The sequence below is a fragment of the Giraffa tippelskirchi genome, chromosome 6 (genome assembly GCF_054371585.1).
Source record: "Giraffa tippelskirchi isolate mGirTip1 chromosome 6, T2T-mGirTip1v1.2.pri, whole genome shotgun sequence".
Taxonomy (NCBI): Eukaryota; Metazoa; Chordata; class Mammalia; order Artiodactyla; family Giraffidae; genus Giraffa; species Giraffa tippelskirchi.
The window spans coordinates 164,964,211-164,978,688 of NC_137280.1; the positions used below are offsets into that span (position 1 = coordinate 164,964,211).

General features: G+C 37.1%; 1 protein-coding gene across 4 annotated transcripts in view; it reads left to right on the plus strand.

Annotated features, from left to right (window-relative positions):
* ARSK (arylsulfatase family member K) overlaps positions 1 to 14,478 on the plus strand; it is a 53,968-nt gene that overhangs the window by 1,914 nt on the left and 37,576 nt on the right. For 3 of the 4 annotated variants that reach the window (XM_081498765.1, XM_081498763.1, XM_081498764.1), the window contains exons 2-3: positions 6,526 to 6,655; positions 9,887 to 10,046. In XM_081498765.1, coding sequence (XP_081354891.1) covers positions 6,526 to 6,655; positions 9,887 to 10,046 — 290 coding nt within the window. The remainder of the gene's footprint in view (positions 1 to 6,525; positions 6,656 to 9,886; positions 10,047 to 14,478) is intronic. The other variant, XM_081498767.1, reaches the window with a different exon arrangement.

Genomic DNA, 14,478 nt, shown 5'->3' on the forward strand with positions numbered 1-14,478 from the left:
GCAATATACAGAAAGGATTATACACTGTGACTAAATGTGATTTATCCCTGAAATGTAAGGGAGTTTAGTCTGAAAACTAGTCAATGTAATAGACCATGTTGATTGTATAAAGGACAAAAAACATGTGATCATTTTAATAGATGCAGAAAGAGCATCTGGCAGAATTCAATAACCCTTCATGATAAAAGCACTCAACCAAGTAGAAATAGAATTTTTTCAACCTGATTAAGAATATCTGCAGAAAATCCACAGTTAATGTTATAGTTAACTATAAAAGACTGAATGTTTTCTCCCAAAGACCAAGAACAAGACAAGGCTATCTATTCTTACTGTGTTTATTCAGCAGTTAAGCTGGCGTTTTCTAGGAAGGGAATTAGACAAGAAAATGAAATAGAAGTCATCTAGATTGGAAAGGAAAAATGTCTCTATTTGCAGATAACATAACCTTGTGTAAGGAAAATCCTAGGGAATCTACTGCAAAACTTTTAGAACTAATAAGTTAGTCTACATGGCTGTAGGATATAAGATCAATATATAAAAATCAACTGTATTTTTATATCCTTGATTGATGAACAAACTAAAAATAAAATTAAGAAAATAATTCTATTTAAAATAGCATCCAAAATATAAAATACTTAGGAATAAATGTAACCAAAGAAGTTCAATTCTTATACTCTGAAAAACTATAAAACATTGTTGAAAGAAATTAATGAACACCAAGATAAACATCTTATGTTTATGAAATCGATTTAATATTGTTAACATAGTAATAATCATCAAATTGATCTATAAATTCTATGCAATCTCTTCAGAAATCACTATGACATTTTTGCAGAAACAGAAAAAAACCATCCTGAAATTCATATGGAAATTCAAGGGACCCAGAATACCCAAGGCAGTCTTGTAAAAGAACAACAAAATTGGAGGACTTAAACTCTCTAACTTCAAAACTTACCTTAAATTCAAAACTATAGTAACCAAGATAGTGTGTCACCGGTATAAAGATAGACATATAAATCAATGGAATAGAATTGAAAGTAGAGAAATAAACTCTCAAACTCTCATTTGATTTTTCAATAAAGATGCAAAGACCATTTACTGGGGAAAGAATAGTATTTTCAACAGATAATGCTGGGAAAACTGATTATCCACATGCAGAATGTCTCACACCATTTTTAAAAAGTAGCTCAAAGTGAACTGATGAATTAAACATAAAAGCTAAAACTTTTAAACCCTTAGAAGAAAACATGGGTGCAAATCTGTGACTTCGGGTTAGACAATTTTCATGTGTGCTACGTCACTTCAGTCACGTCTGACTCTTTGTGACCCCATGGACTGTAGCCCACCAGGCTCCTCTGTCCATGGGATTTTCCAGGCAAGAATACTGGAGCAGGTTGCCATTTCCTGCTCCAGGGGATCTTCCCGACCCAGGCATTGAACCCATGTCTCTTTTGTCTCCTGCATTGGCAGGCCGGTTCTTTACCACAAGCACCACCTGGCAAGCCCTTAGGCAATTTAAAAATGGGCAAAAGATCTGAATAGACAGTTCTCCAAAGAAGATATGCAAATAGTCAATAAACATATGAAAAGATACTCAACACTGTTAATCATTACGGAAATGCAAATCAAAACCACATGAGACACCAGTTCACACCCACAAAGATGACTATAATCAGAGACACACTAGAGCCATGAGAATACAAGAGAAGTGCAACCTTCATATGCTACTGGTGGGAATGTAAAATGGTGCAGCCACTTTTGAAAACAATCTAGCAATTCCAAAAATGTTAAACATGAGTTTAACATTGATCCAGCAACTCCACTTCAAGGTGTATGTCCAAGAGAAATAAAAAAATACGTCCACACAGAAGCTTGCACATAAATATTAATACTTCCAAAAAGTGAAAACAACTCAAATATATATCAGGTGATAAATGGACAGATAAAATTTAGTAATATTTTTCAACAATAAAAAAGAAATGCAGTATTGTTACTTACATACATACGTGGATGAACCTAAAAGTCATTACGCTAAGTGAAAGAAGCTACTCAGAAGGGATGACATACTGTATGATTCCATTTGTCCAAAGAAAGCAAATCTACAGAGACAGAAAGTAGAGACACACCGACAATTACCTAGATTTGGGAGAACAGGAGGATTAGCGAGTGACAGTTAAGGAATACTATGTTTCTTTTGGACATGATGAGAAAGTTCTAAAATCAATTGTGATGATGCTTGCACATTCTCTAAATATACTAAAAAACCACTGAATTGTATAAATTAAATGGGTTAGTTGTATGATGTGTGAATTATATCTTAATAAACCCATTTATTAAAAGAGAAAATAAACACCTCAGCCTGAGTCTTAAAGGTTTAAGGGTGTAAGCATCCTCTCTGCCTCCCTCCTTCACCCCTACAACTGTGCTGTTTGTAGTTTTGATGAGGTTTCAGGAGTACTATACACAGGACTGTGTAGCAGTGTCTAGCGAGGCTCTCATTCAGTCTGATAAACAGATCTGAAAAGAATGCTCTAAACAGTCTTGCTTGATAATAAATCAGACAGTTAAGATTACTATTATATTCTTTCATTAGAATGATGTCTTGAAATCTAAACTTCACTGGTTTTCCCTGGCGCAGAATAAGGAGTTGCATACCAAGTCATGAATATTCATTGGAAGGACTAATGCTGAAGCTGAAGCTCCAATACTTTGGCCACCTGATGCGAAGAACTGACTTATTGGAAAAGACCCTGATGCTGGGAAAGATTGAAGGTGGGAGGAGAAGGAGACGGCAGAGGATGAGATGGTTGGATGGCATCACCAACTAGATGGACATGAGTTTGAGCAAACTCCAGAAGTCAGTGATGGACAGGGAGGCCTGATGTACTGCAGTCCATGGGGTCGCAAAGAGTTGGACACAACTGAACAACTGAACTGAGCTGAACCAAGTCATGGCTCTAGAAGGTTCAATCCAGATCACAGAATTATATCTACCAAAAAGCTTATCCATCCCAAGAGGGGAAATGCCTGCCTCCCAGGAGAGTCAAGAATAATCGCAGAATTCAAAAACTAAGGCAAAAGGCAGTTGGTATCATTTCTGGCACTTTTATGCAGAAAGCCAATTCATTTCAGTTCAGTTCAGTTCACTCACTCAGTTGTGTCTGACTCTTTGTGACCCCATGGACTGCAGCATGCCAGGCTTCCCTGTCCATCACCAACCCTCAGAGCTTGCTCAAACTCCTGTCCATCGAGTCGGTGATGCCATCCAGCCATCTCATCCTCTGTCATCCCCTTCTCCTCCTGCCTTCAATCTTTCCAAGCATCAGGGTCAGTTCTTCTCATCAGGTGGCCAAAGTATTGAAGTTTCAGCTTCAACATCAATTCTTCCAATGAAAATTCAGGACTGATTTCCTTTAGGATGGACTGGTTTGATCTCCTTGCAGTCCAAGGGACTCTCAAGAGTCTTCTCCAACACCACAGTTCAAAAGCATCAATTCTTTGGTGCTCAGAAAGCCAATTATTGAGTCTCTTTTTCTTTTTTAAATGCCCAGTTTTAGGGTACTGTATTTGTTTGAACTGTAGCAATAGCCTTAAGGAAACTAAAATGGGCTATTATTAAATTATGAAAGTTATTCTGAAAACCATTCTGTAAGATTTTCTCTCCCAACAAAAATGTGCTGGAACTGTACTTAGACCTATGGCTGACTATTCATTGTGAACTACAGTACCACACTATAGAAAACTTACTTTCTCTGTGGTTTTCATCTAACCATGTTAAGATCCATTTCAGTTCAGAATGAATTACTATGGGAACCACCTCCCATTGATAACCATGAGCAGTGGTACCACTTTAGCCTATTTTTAAAAGTATTTGCTAGCGTGTAAAAACCACATGAAGTTAAAAAGCCAAAACTTCTAGAAATGTTCAATATCTTCTCTAATAATATAGTTTTGATCTTCATTTAAAGTATTAGTATGCTTTTGACATTGAGAATATGTGTGGCATAATTTAAATATTTTCTCAGAAACTAATCAAATATAAATCTTTCCATTGGTGCACATAATCCAGGTTTATTAAGTTTTACAAAAATGCAGTGTTGCATTTTGACCATATTGAATTTGTCTTTTGTAAATTATACAGCTCTGAATTAAAGACTTGTTTCATTTCACTCACTGAATATTTATTGAGTGCCTTTGTATTGTAAGCAGTAATCTTTACATGGACCACCTTTTACATATTCTGTGTTAGAAACTTCCCGAAGTGAGGTAGTTATTCCCTCCCCCATTTGCTATCCTTGCTGTTCTGCTCTTTAAAGATACCTGCTTTCTAGTCTGCTTTCCATGGAAATGAGTAAGAAATTGCTAACATGAGTTACAGACACGCTTCTGTAGCCATTCAGTGATTGTTACACCCGACTGAAACTAGCCTGCAGGAGTTGGAGTCCAAGCCTCACTGAACTGTATGGCATCCCAGTGCTTCTGCTACAAGACCTCCTGTTCCACCCCTCCAAAAGGATGAACCTGGGCCCATGGGTTGTCTAGAATCCAGCCAGTGACCACAAATGGTTATTATTCCTCATGTCCAAAAGATTGGAGGAATAAGATCTGTAGGCATTTGGGTTTTATGAGGATAAGTTTCTGAGAGTTTCAATTTATGGATTTAGTGAAATTCTTACAAGGGTAGAGTGTGCACTTTTGTCTTGGGCTCCCTAGTTCATCATTCGGGAAATCAGGAGCTACTTGCTTAGTATTCAGTGATTACTTCTGCTAGAAGTGGTATTTATTTCAACATATAAGCATGCCCTAATTTTCCCCATCTTTTTAAAAAAAACCTGACCTTAATCCCACATTTCTCCTGTATCTAACCCTCTATTAGCTAACATCCATCCTTTTTTTTTTTTTTTTTGCTTTGCAAAACAACTACTTAGAAGCTGTTTCTTCACCTGCCATCTCTCCTCCCATTCTCTTTTCCCTTTCTGCTTTAGGAGTCCATTCTTACAGCTCCAATGGAAATGCTCCTGTCAACATCACCAGCTACCAATTCCAATATGCATTTTCTGACCTTATTTACATACCCTCTCAACACAGCTATTCCCTCTCTCTTGACACACTGTCTTCTCTCAGCTTTCATGAGACTCAGTCTCCTGATATCTTCCTCCCTCACTAGTCATTCTTTCTGTTTCCCACACTGCCTTCTCTTCTTATCTGGGACTCCTCAGGGCTTCTTTCTTTCCTCTCTTCGCTCTCTCCCTAAAAGATTTCATTGTCTCACAGTTTTCAATACCATGAATATATTAAAGCCTTGTTTCACCAGGATAAATCTCAAAGATTTATGTATGCCCTGTGTTTTGGATAAGCTCACTTTTAAACTGTATTTTATTTACAAAATTAAATTGAAAACATACAATAGATATAACTCCAAGACTGGAACATTGTTTTTTCCCTTTTTGCTCTTTACCAAGAAGAGTTCTTCAATTCCCAATTCAATTCCAAAATGGGTATCTCCAACCCAAACATCTCTTCCAACCTTCCGGCTCATTTCTCTAACTGCCTAGTTGTTATCTCCACTTAAGTCCTGCAGGCGTCTCTACTTTATTTGAATGGGTGATCCTCCTCATTCTTTAGGTCTCACTTCCCAGAGAAGCCTTCCCTGTTCACTCTTATAAAGTAGGTTTCCTTTGTTATTCTGTATCTTAGATATTTTTTCAAGGCCATATCGCAGTAATGGTATTGTAATTATTCTTGGTTTATTCTTGGTTTCCCTGATGCTGGGAAAGATTGAAGGCAGGAGGAGAAGGGGATGACAGAGGATGAGATGGTTGGATGGCATCACCAACTCAATGGACATGAGTTTGAGCAAGCCCCAGGAGTTGGTGATGGACAGGGAACCCTGGCGTGCTGCAGTCCATGGGGTTGCAAAGAGTCGGACATGACTGAGCGACTGAACTGAGCTGATGTTTCTTGCCTCTCCCACTAGACTATAAGCTTCATGAGGCCAGGGACTCTGTTTTTATTCACCATTGTATCTCCAGATCTTTCCTAGTGCCTGGCACATACCAAATACTCAACAAACATTGGTTCAGTCAGTCCATCCAACTTTCCATTAATTTCTTTCATTTATTTTCTGTATTCAAATGGATCCAAGTGTCACACAACATGAATTTGCACTGTTATGAGCCAGAGAATGATAACACTTTCTCTACTTGTTTTCATCATTTGAAGGTTCTTAGGATCATATTGAAGTTTTCTGCTACTTGTGAATTTTTTTTAATATTTTTTTTATTTATTTGGCTATACTGGGTCTTAGTTGCAGCAGGCAAACTCTTAGTTGTGGCATGTGGGATCTAGTTCCCAGAGCAGGGATCAAACCTGGACCCTCTGCATTGGGAGCATGGAGTCTTAGCCTCTGGACCACCAGGGAAGTCCCAACTACTTGTGAATTTTATGGTTAAAATTAAAGGAAAGTATTTTCTTCTTTTGCAATGTAATCAATGCTTCACAAACAGTTAAATTTCTTTATTCCAGGATGGAAGGCTAACATTTTATCCAGGAAGTCAGGTAGTGAAACTTCCTTTTATCAACTTCATGAAAGCACATGGCACTTCTTTTCTAAATGCCTACACAAACTCTCCAATCTGCTGTCCATCGCGCGCAGGTACGAACATGCTTAATATTACTGGAAATACCCCCACACTGAAAATGTTTTCACACTTTAAAAGATTATACTCCAAAATAGGATAGTAAATCATATTTGGCATCTAATAAAAAATTTTAATATATGTGAGGTGTGTTTTAAGGTATGTATTGGGTATTGGGGTCTTCCCTGGTGGCTCAGCAGTAAAGAATTGGCCTCCTAATGCAGGAAACGTGAGTTTGATCCCTGGACTGGGAAGAGTCCCTGGTGAAGGAAATGGCAACCCCTCCAGTATTCTTGCCTGGGAAATCACATGGACAGAGGAGCACGGCAGGCTACAGTCCATGGGGTTGCAAAGAGTCAGGCATGCGTTAGTGACTAAACAACAACATTGGGTATTGGGCTTTTCTAAGAGTAGAAATTTTATCACCTAAAACGGTGTTTAGTTCAAGTGTTATTGTTTCATTTCCTTATGACTGGTGACTAAGAAACTCTTGACTCTCCAGGAAAATTTGGAAATGCTTATATTTCCTAAAAGGGTTCCATTTAAATTTTCCAGTAAGAGATAAGTAGTTGAGAGGGGACTTCATAGTAAGGAACTGAACTGAAGTAGTGTTAGTCACTCAGTCCTATCTGACTCTTTGCAACCCCATAGACTGTAGCCCACCAGGTACCTCTGTCCATGGGATTCTCCAGACAAGAATACTGGGGTAGGTTGCCATTCCCTTTTCCAGGGGATCTTCCCAACCTGGGGATCGAAGCCAGGTCTCCTGTATTGCAGGCAGATTCTTTACCATCTGAGCTACAAAGTAGATAAAACTTCTCAGACATACCTGGATTTTTCTGTATTATTTCAGATTAGATATTTTTTCCTTTAGTCTCAATTCACTTCTATCCCATATCTAACTGTTTACTTTTATTATAGTAATTTAAGAAGTAGGCAGTTTTAATAGCAAAATATCGGTGATATTAAGTCATGACTAACTGAAAAATAGAGGAAATTGACATTTTTATAAATTCTGTTCTCTGATAGAGTTTTCTTTCTCTTCCACTTTATGATGGCTTGCACTGGAACTCATAAATAGCACCCAATGGTTTTCTTTTGTCCATTAAGTTCCTGACATCATATTCTCTGTGATTTGAGCCACACGTTTTGTGTGTGTGTGTGTGTGTGTGTGTGTGTGTGTGTGACTACATTTTCAGCACTACCAACTATATAATCACTGATGATTAAAAGAAACCTAAAGTATATTATAAATGATATTTCCATGATGAAGGACCAGGTGTATTACAAACACTGTTGTTCATTTTTTGTTCTTTATTGAGCAAGTGGAATGAGAGATGTATTAGGGTGAGGTGAGGTGAGGACTGGGTTCCAGTCCTCAATGGACTATGTCAGGCCTGTCCCTCAGTTTCCTAATCACAGAATGCTGTATGTGCTGTGTCCCTCGCAGGGGTTGTTTCTAGCATCAAATGAGATAATGGATTTTAAAAGTGCTCAAGGAACTCTAAAGATTTCAAAGATGTTAGGTAGTGCTTTTCCTGGAAGAAGTATATTTTGAACAGTTTGAACAAAGAGAAGGGAATAATTGTAATAAAAACTCACATGTATTGCATTCTTACTGTGTGCCTGGCCATATTCTAACTGCCTTGTGTGTCTTGATTTATGTAATTCTCCACATTTTCACAAAGTGGAAATTGTTATTATAACCATTTTGCAGATGAAAGCTAAAGTACTGGAAGGTTGTATAACTTATCAAAGGTAGCAGTGTTGGGATTCCAAAGCCAGGTGATGCCCTATTCCACTTCTTATAAAGAAAGCATTTTGTTAGATGAGAAAAGGATTCAACCCTACTACATGTGTACACAGAAAAGGGAAAAGGCTTTTTTTCCCAGCTTTACTGAGATATAATTGACATAAAACACTGTGTTAGTTTAAGGTATACACCATATTCTAAAGAGAATAAGAACACTTTCATGTGTTGAATCAGTCAGATTAGGTTTATATGCATCACCCAATACTTCTAGCAATATACAGCCATAATGCTACCTCCAAAAAAACCAACAACAATGAGGTAACTACCAAAGCTAAGCTCCAAACACTGGGGCCTTATAAACCGTTGTGTCCCCAGGACCAAGGTCCATGACTAGACCATAGCTGCAGAGCAAATGATTTTAAAAAAAGAACAAACTAACCCCAAAGTCAGTAGAAGAAAGAAAACAAACAAAGATCAAAGTGGAAATAAATGAAGTAGAGACTAAAAGCACAACAGAAAAGATTAATACAACTAAGGGTTTTTTTTTAATAAAATGGACAAATCCTTAGCTATACTTTCCAAAAAAAAAAAAAAGACTCAGAAATTAAAGAGGAGACATTACGACTGATACCACTGAAAGGTATTTATAGCTTTGACCTTCCCTCTTAGAAATGCTTTTTTCTGCATGCCATTTGTGTTGCTATGCTGTATTTCCATTTTCATTTGTCTAGAAATAGTTTATTCTCTTTTCTTCTTTGGCCCATTGGTTGTTTAGGAGCATGTTGCTTAATCTCCACATATTTGTGAGTTTTCCAGTTTTCTTCTTGTAATTGATTCTAGTTTCACATCATTGTGGTCAGAAAAGATGCTTGATTGATTTCAGTCTTCTTAAATTTACTAAGACTTGTTGTATGACCCAACATATGATCTTCCTGGAGAATATCTCATTTGCACTTGAAAAGAATGTACTTTCTGTGTTTGGATGGAATGTTCTGGAAATGTTAAGTCCATCTGCTCTAACATGGAGTCTAGTGTCTCCTTTTTGAGTTTCTGTCTGAAAATACAAACAGAAAGATATAGACAGATCTTTCTGTCTGCAAGATCTATTTGCTGTTGAAAATGGGGGTATTGAAGTCCCCTAGTATTATTGTATTTTTGTCTATTTCTCACTTTTTTCCTGTTAATATTTGGGGAAAGATTCATTGACTAAACACTCATAGCTGTAGAAAATAAGAGAGAAGACATAGTACACTTAACTTTTTTGTGGCAAGCCGGTAACAAGACAAGAAACAAGGAAAATCCTTGGGAATTTTGGGGAAATGAGATCTGTACTTCATTTGACCAACATGGAAAGTTGACCAATAAATAAATACATAGTGATTATTTTTATGATTGATCTAAATTAGTAATCTCTTTTCTCTCTTGGTATAATTGTCTCAGTCATTAAAACAAATTGTTAAGCTTTATTTACACTGATCCCATTTTTTTCCACCAGCAATGTGGAGTGGGCTTTTCACTCACTTAACAGAATCTTGGAACAACTTTAAGGGCTTAGATCCAAATTACACAACATGGATGGATGTCATGGAGAAGCATGGCTACCGAACACAAAAATTTGGAAAACTGGACTATACTTCAGGACATCACTCCATCAGGTAAAAAATAAAATAAAAGTGATTCTCTTTGGCGGAGAATGGATATGTATACATATGACTGATTCCCTTTGTTGTCCACCTTAAACTGTCTTTACATTGCTGATCAGCTGTATGTCAATCTAAAATAAAAAGTTTTAAAAAATGATTTTCATAGACAGCCCACTACTGTAATACATACATGTTGTGGTCCTTTAATGGACCGGAACTTGGGGGTACAGAGTCGACTGATAAGAAAAGAAGGAAGAAAAGAGGCTGGTATTCCCTGGTTTACACAGTATGCCAATATAACTCTAGGACAAAGAGCTAGCACCGTCTACGTAGGCTCAGGGCGCCCTCTGGAAGAGGTCTTGAAAGCCCGGGCAAATAAGTAAACACGGTGGACACCTGTGCTCCGTGGAAACAGCCTGAAACGGAGAGAGGGAGAGAGCGAGAGGGAGAGAGGGAGAGAGAGAGAGAGAATGAGGAAAGACAGGGTGACCATTGCTCTGGTGGAACAAAGGCCTTTATTAAACATATTGTGGGCATATATATACTCTCTTACCAGATAGCCCTTTTTAGCAGAGATAGGAATCAAAAGTCTAACAAGTCAAAAAAAAAAAAAAAAGTCTAACAAGTCATCTAGAAAGCTGGAGGTTAGAATTATTCTCTAGAGAGGGGGTTGTAACAGTTACTTTACATATCAGAAAGGAGGAGACTTGTAAATGGATGCTGTTCACCATATGGAATTTCCATATGAATGAGATACATGAATTTCTATTATCCCCAAAAGCCGGCTTGCCAGCTCTCTGGCACCTGTATTCAGGTGCTGTTAAGGAACATAGAATTCATGCAAGACTGAAAACAGCACACAGGAAGCCTCCTATTAAATGTATCCTGACACATACATGTACCCTTTTTGACTTCTTTTATTTCTCCACAAAGCTGAAAGTAAATCTCTTAATCCCTAGATTGTGTTAATTTGGCTAAATCTTTAGCTTTCTTTAATCTTCTTAAAATATTGAAATTACTTATATGCTAGTAATTTTGTTTTCCTTAAACATTAAAGGTCTATAAAATTGTGTAGTTCATGAGTTATTTTGATTTATATATCCAATGGCTGCTTTTATTTACTTTAAATTTGTTCTATAGACTATAAGCTTCTTGTTACTTGCTTTTGTCAGTTCTCTCCAACTTTAGTTTTCTGTTGTAATATTTTTCTTTCATTTTACTCAGTCCTCAAAATTAGGCAACCAGTCATAGGGGGTAAGAGTGGAAATCTAGAATCAGATTGCCTACTTTTGAATCCTAGTTTCTCGGTTTACTACTAACCTGCAGTATAATCTTAGAGCTATTAGTTAAGCTAACTTCTTTAAATTTAAGTAATTTTTTAAATAAAATTTAAATATTAAATAATACTATTTAAATTTCTTTGTTGTGAATACTAAATGAAGTAGTATGTGCTCATTTCATGGAGTTTTACCAGTTTCTCTTTAAAATCCTTCTACTTTTTGGAAAGTAAGGTTAATCCAAAGTCAGATACAACCATTCGTATTATCCTATTTGAAATGGGTTTTTTGTTGTTGTTGTTTCCTCAGTCAGTCCAATAATGAAAAAGAATCTAAGATTGAATGCCATGTACTCCATATCACTATCACTCTGTGTGAGGTGGTTAAACTTTGATCTAAATTTTATTCCTCAGTGGGATAATAATTCTTGGAGTGCACAGATCCTGTTTCTCCTTTGTACTCCTTTTTTTCCATTGCCAGCATAGTGCCTGTACATTGTAGGCACACAGTTAAATGTTTTGTTTAATGAATAAATGAATGGAATAAAAAGTTATAGCTTATTATTTGATAAACAATGATATTCTATTTTACCTAGGGTTAAAATCAATAAAAGGAAAAGAGCCACTTAAACATTGATATTTGGGAAATCAAAGATGGTTTTCAGTGTAATAATTGCTTATAGCATATTTTCACTTACTCATCCTCTCACCAGAGCTTAGGAAACTTAAATAAACTGTCAAGACTATTTGTATTACTGCTGTATGTGCCCACATACAGTACTTGACTGACACATAGGTCAAGGCTGCTGTTAATGGCATGTCTGCATGACTTACAGCACAGTATCTTTCAGATTTTTCTGTGCAAGTTTAAAGATGAGTTTCAGGGGGTATAAAAAGGTCTCTTGTATTGATGTTTGGTAGAAACCAACACAGTACTGTGAAGCAATTATTCTTCAATTAAAAATAAATTTTAAAAAAAAGTCTCACTATCAAACATCATAAATAGGTACATTCAATGTTTTTGTATAGACTGACTCTCAAAACTACTTTTTGTAACGTTGTGCTACCTTTACTACTGAAATTAGCAATTTTTGAACCTGTTTGTATTTTCAGCCAGAATTACAAGTCCCTTTAGTTTATTACTCTAACTCTCTGTCTTGTCTCAACATCATGTGATGCTTTCTTTTTGTACCAGTTTAGGGACACTAGTCCAGCTATGTGTCCCTTCCTATATATACTACAGTACATCAGAATGGGAACTTTAAAGGCTACAAGCTTGTTTCTTCCAGAAAACTGTTAATTAAACAAGTATTGGTGGTACCATTTGTTATGATGCCACTTATTAACTGTAAGACCGGGGCAAGTCATTTATCTACTCAGGAAACCAGTTTCACTGAATGATCTTACACTAGATGACTCTAAAAATTCTTCCTTTCTGAAGTTCTGTGACATCAGTGGAGTAAAGTTATGTGGTTTATAAAATCCTGATATTAACCTCTCCCCTCACATTATAGGTATTGTGCTCATAATAAGTCTAATTAGGTTCAAATTTTCTGTATCTTCTTAGCAATTGAAAGGAAACCTGTACTTAATTCTTAAGGTGTTTTGATCATTTTCTCTATGGGGTAAAGCTTTTGTCATCATATCCCCAAAGTCTCTCTCAAACAGTGGTCTCAATCAAGGGCAATTTTTGATACCTGCCCCACCCCCCACCCCCCACAAGACTTTTGATAGTGTCTCCAGACACTTTTGGTTGACAGCACAGGAGAAATGCTACTGCCATCTAGATGGTAAAGGCCAGGGTTGCTGCCAAACAATCCACAATGCACTGGACAGCACCCACTTCCCCAAACAAAAGATTAACAAGCTGAAAACTTCAACAGTGCAAAGGGTGAGGAACCATGATCTCAAGCTAAATACTTTATACTCATCATCATGGCCTTAGGAATGTCACACTGCAAGGCATCATTAACATTTTCAGTTTAGTTCAGTCGCGCAATCCTGTCTGACTCTTTGCCACCCTATGGATTGTAGCACACCAGGCTTCCCTGTCCATCACCAGGCTTCCCTGTCCATCACCAGCTCCTGGAGCTTGCTCAGACTCATGTGTATCAAGTCAGTGATGCCATCCAACCATCTCATCCTCTAGCATCCCTTTCTCCTCCCACCTTCAATCTTTCCCAGCATTAGGGTCTTTTCAAATGAGTCCATTCTTTGTATCAAGTGGCCAAAGTATTAGAGTTTCAGCTTCAACATCAGTCCTTCCAATGAACACCCAGGACTGATCTCCTTTAGGGTGGACTGGTTGGATCTCCTTGCAGTCCAAGGGACGCTCAAGAGTCTTCTCCAACACAACAGTTCAAAAGCATCAATCCTTCGGTGCTCAGCTTTCTTTATAGTCCAACTCTCACATCTGTACATGACTACTGGAAAAATCATAGCTTTGACTAGATGGAACTTTGTTGGCAAAGTAATGTCTTTGCTTTTTAATATGCTGTCTAGATGGCAACCCACTCCAGTGTTCTTGCCTGGAGAATCCCAGAGATGGGGGGGCCTGGTGGGCTGCCATCTATGGGGTTCCATAGAGTCGGACACGACTGAAGCGACTTAGCAGCAGCAGCAGCTAGGTTGATCATAGCTTTTCTTCCAAGACACAAGCATCTTTTAATTTCATGGCTGTAGTCACCAACTTGCATTTTGAATTTTATTTATTGTCCCATATTCTAAGGGTTAAGATCCACTTAACACTAGTATTTCAATTTTTTTTAGAATCAACAAAATCAAAGAAAATGTTAATTTGGAAGTGTATAGAATTAGAAGGTCTTGAGTAATTGATTTTTACAGACATTTTAAAAACTAGATTTCTAAGCTCAGTACATTAAAGAAGATAAACATTAAGTAACATTCCTTAAAATACCAAGACTAAGATGATCCTTACTAAAGTTACAAGAGTAAAATCATGTATGGAACACCCATTCAGAAAATACCTATTAACCCACCTACAGAGTGTGTTAAAAAAAAATTACGTGAAAAAATATTTCTCAAGCAGATGAGGAATTAAAACTTGGTATCTGTCAACACAGGAAGAACAAAACTCATTAATGGCAGACAAAAGAACTAAAAAAAAAAATTGAGATCTAATGTAGTCTCAGGGCAAATATTATAAAC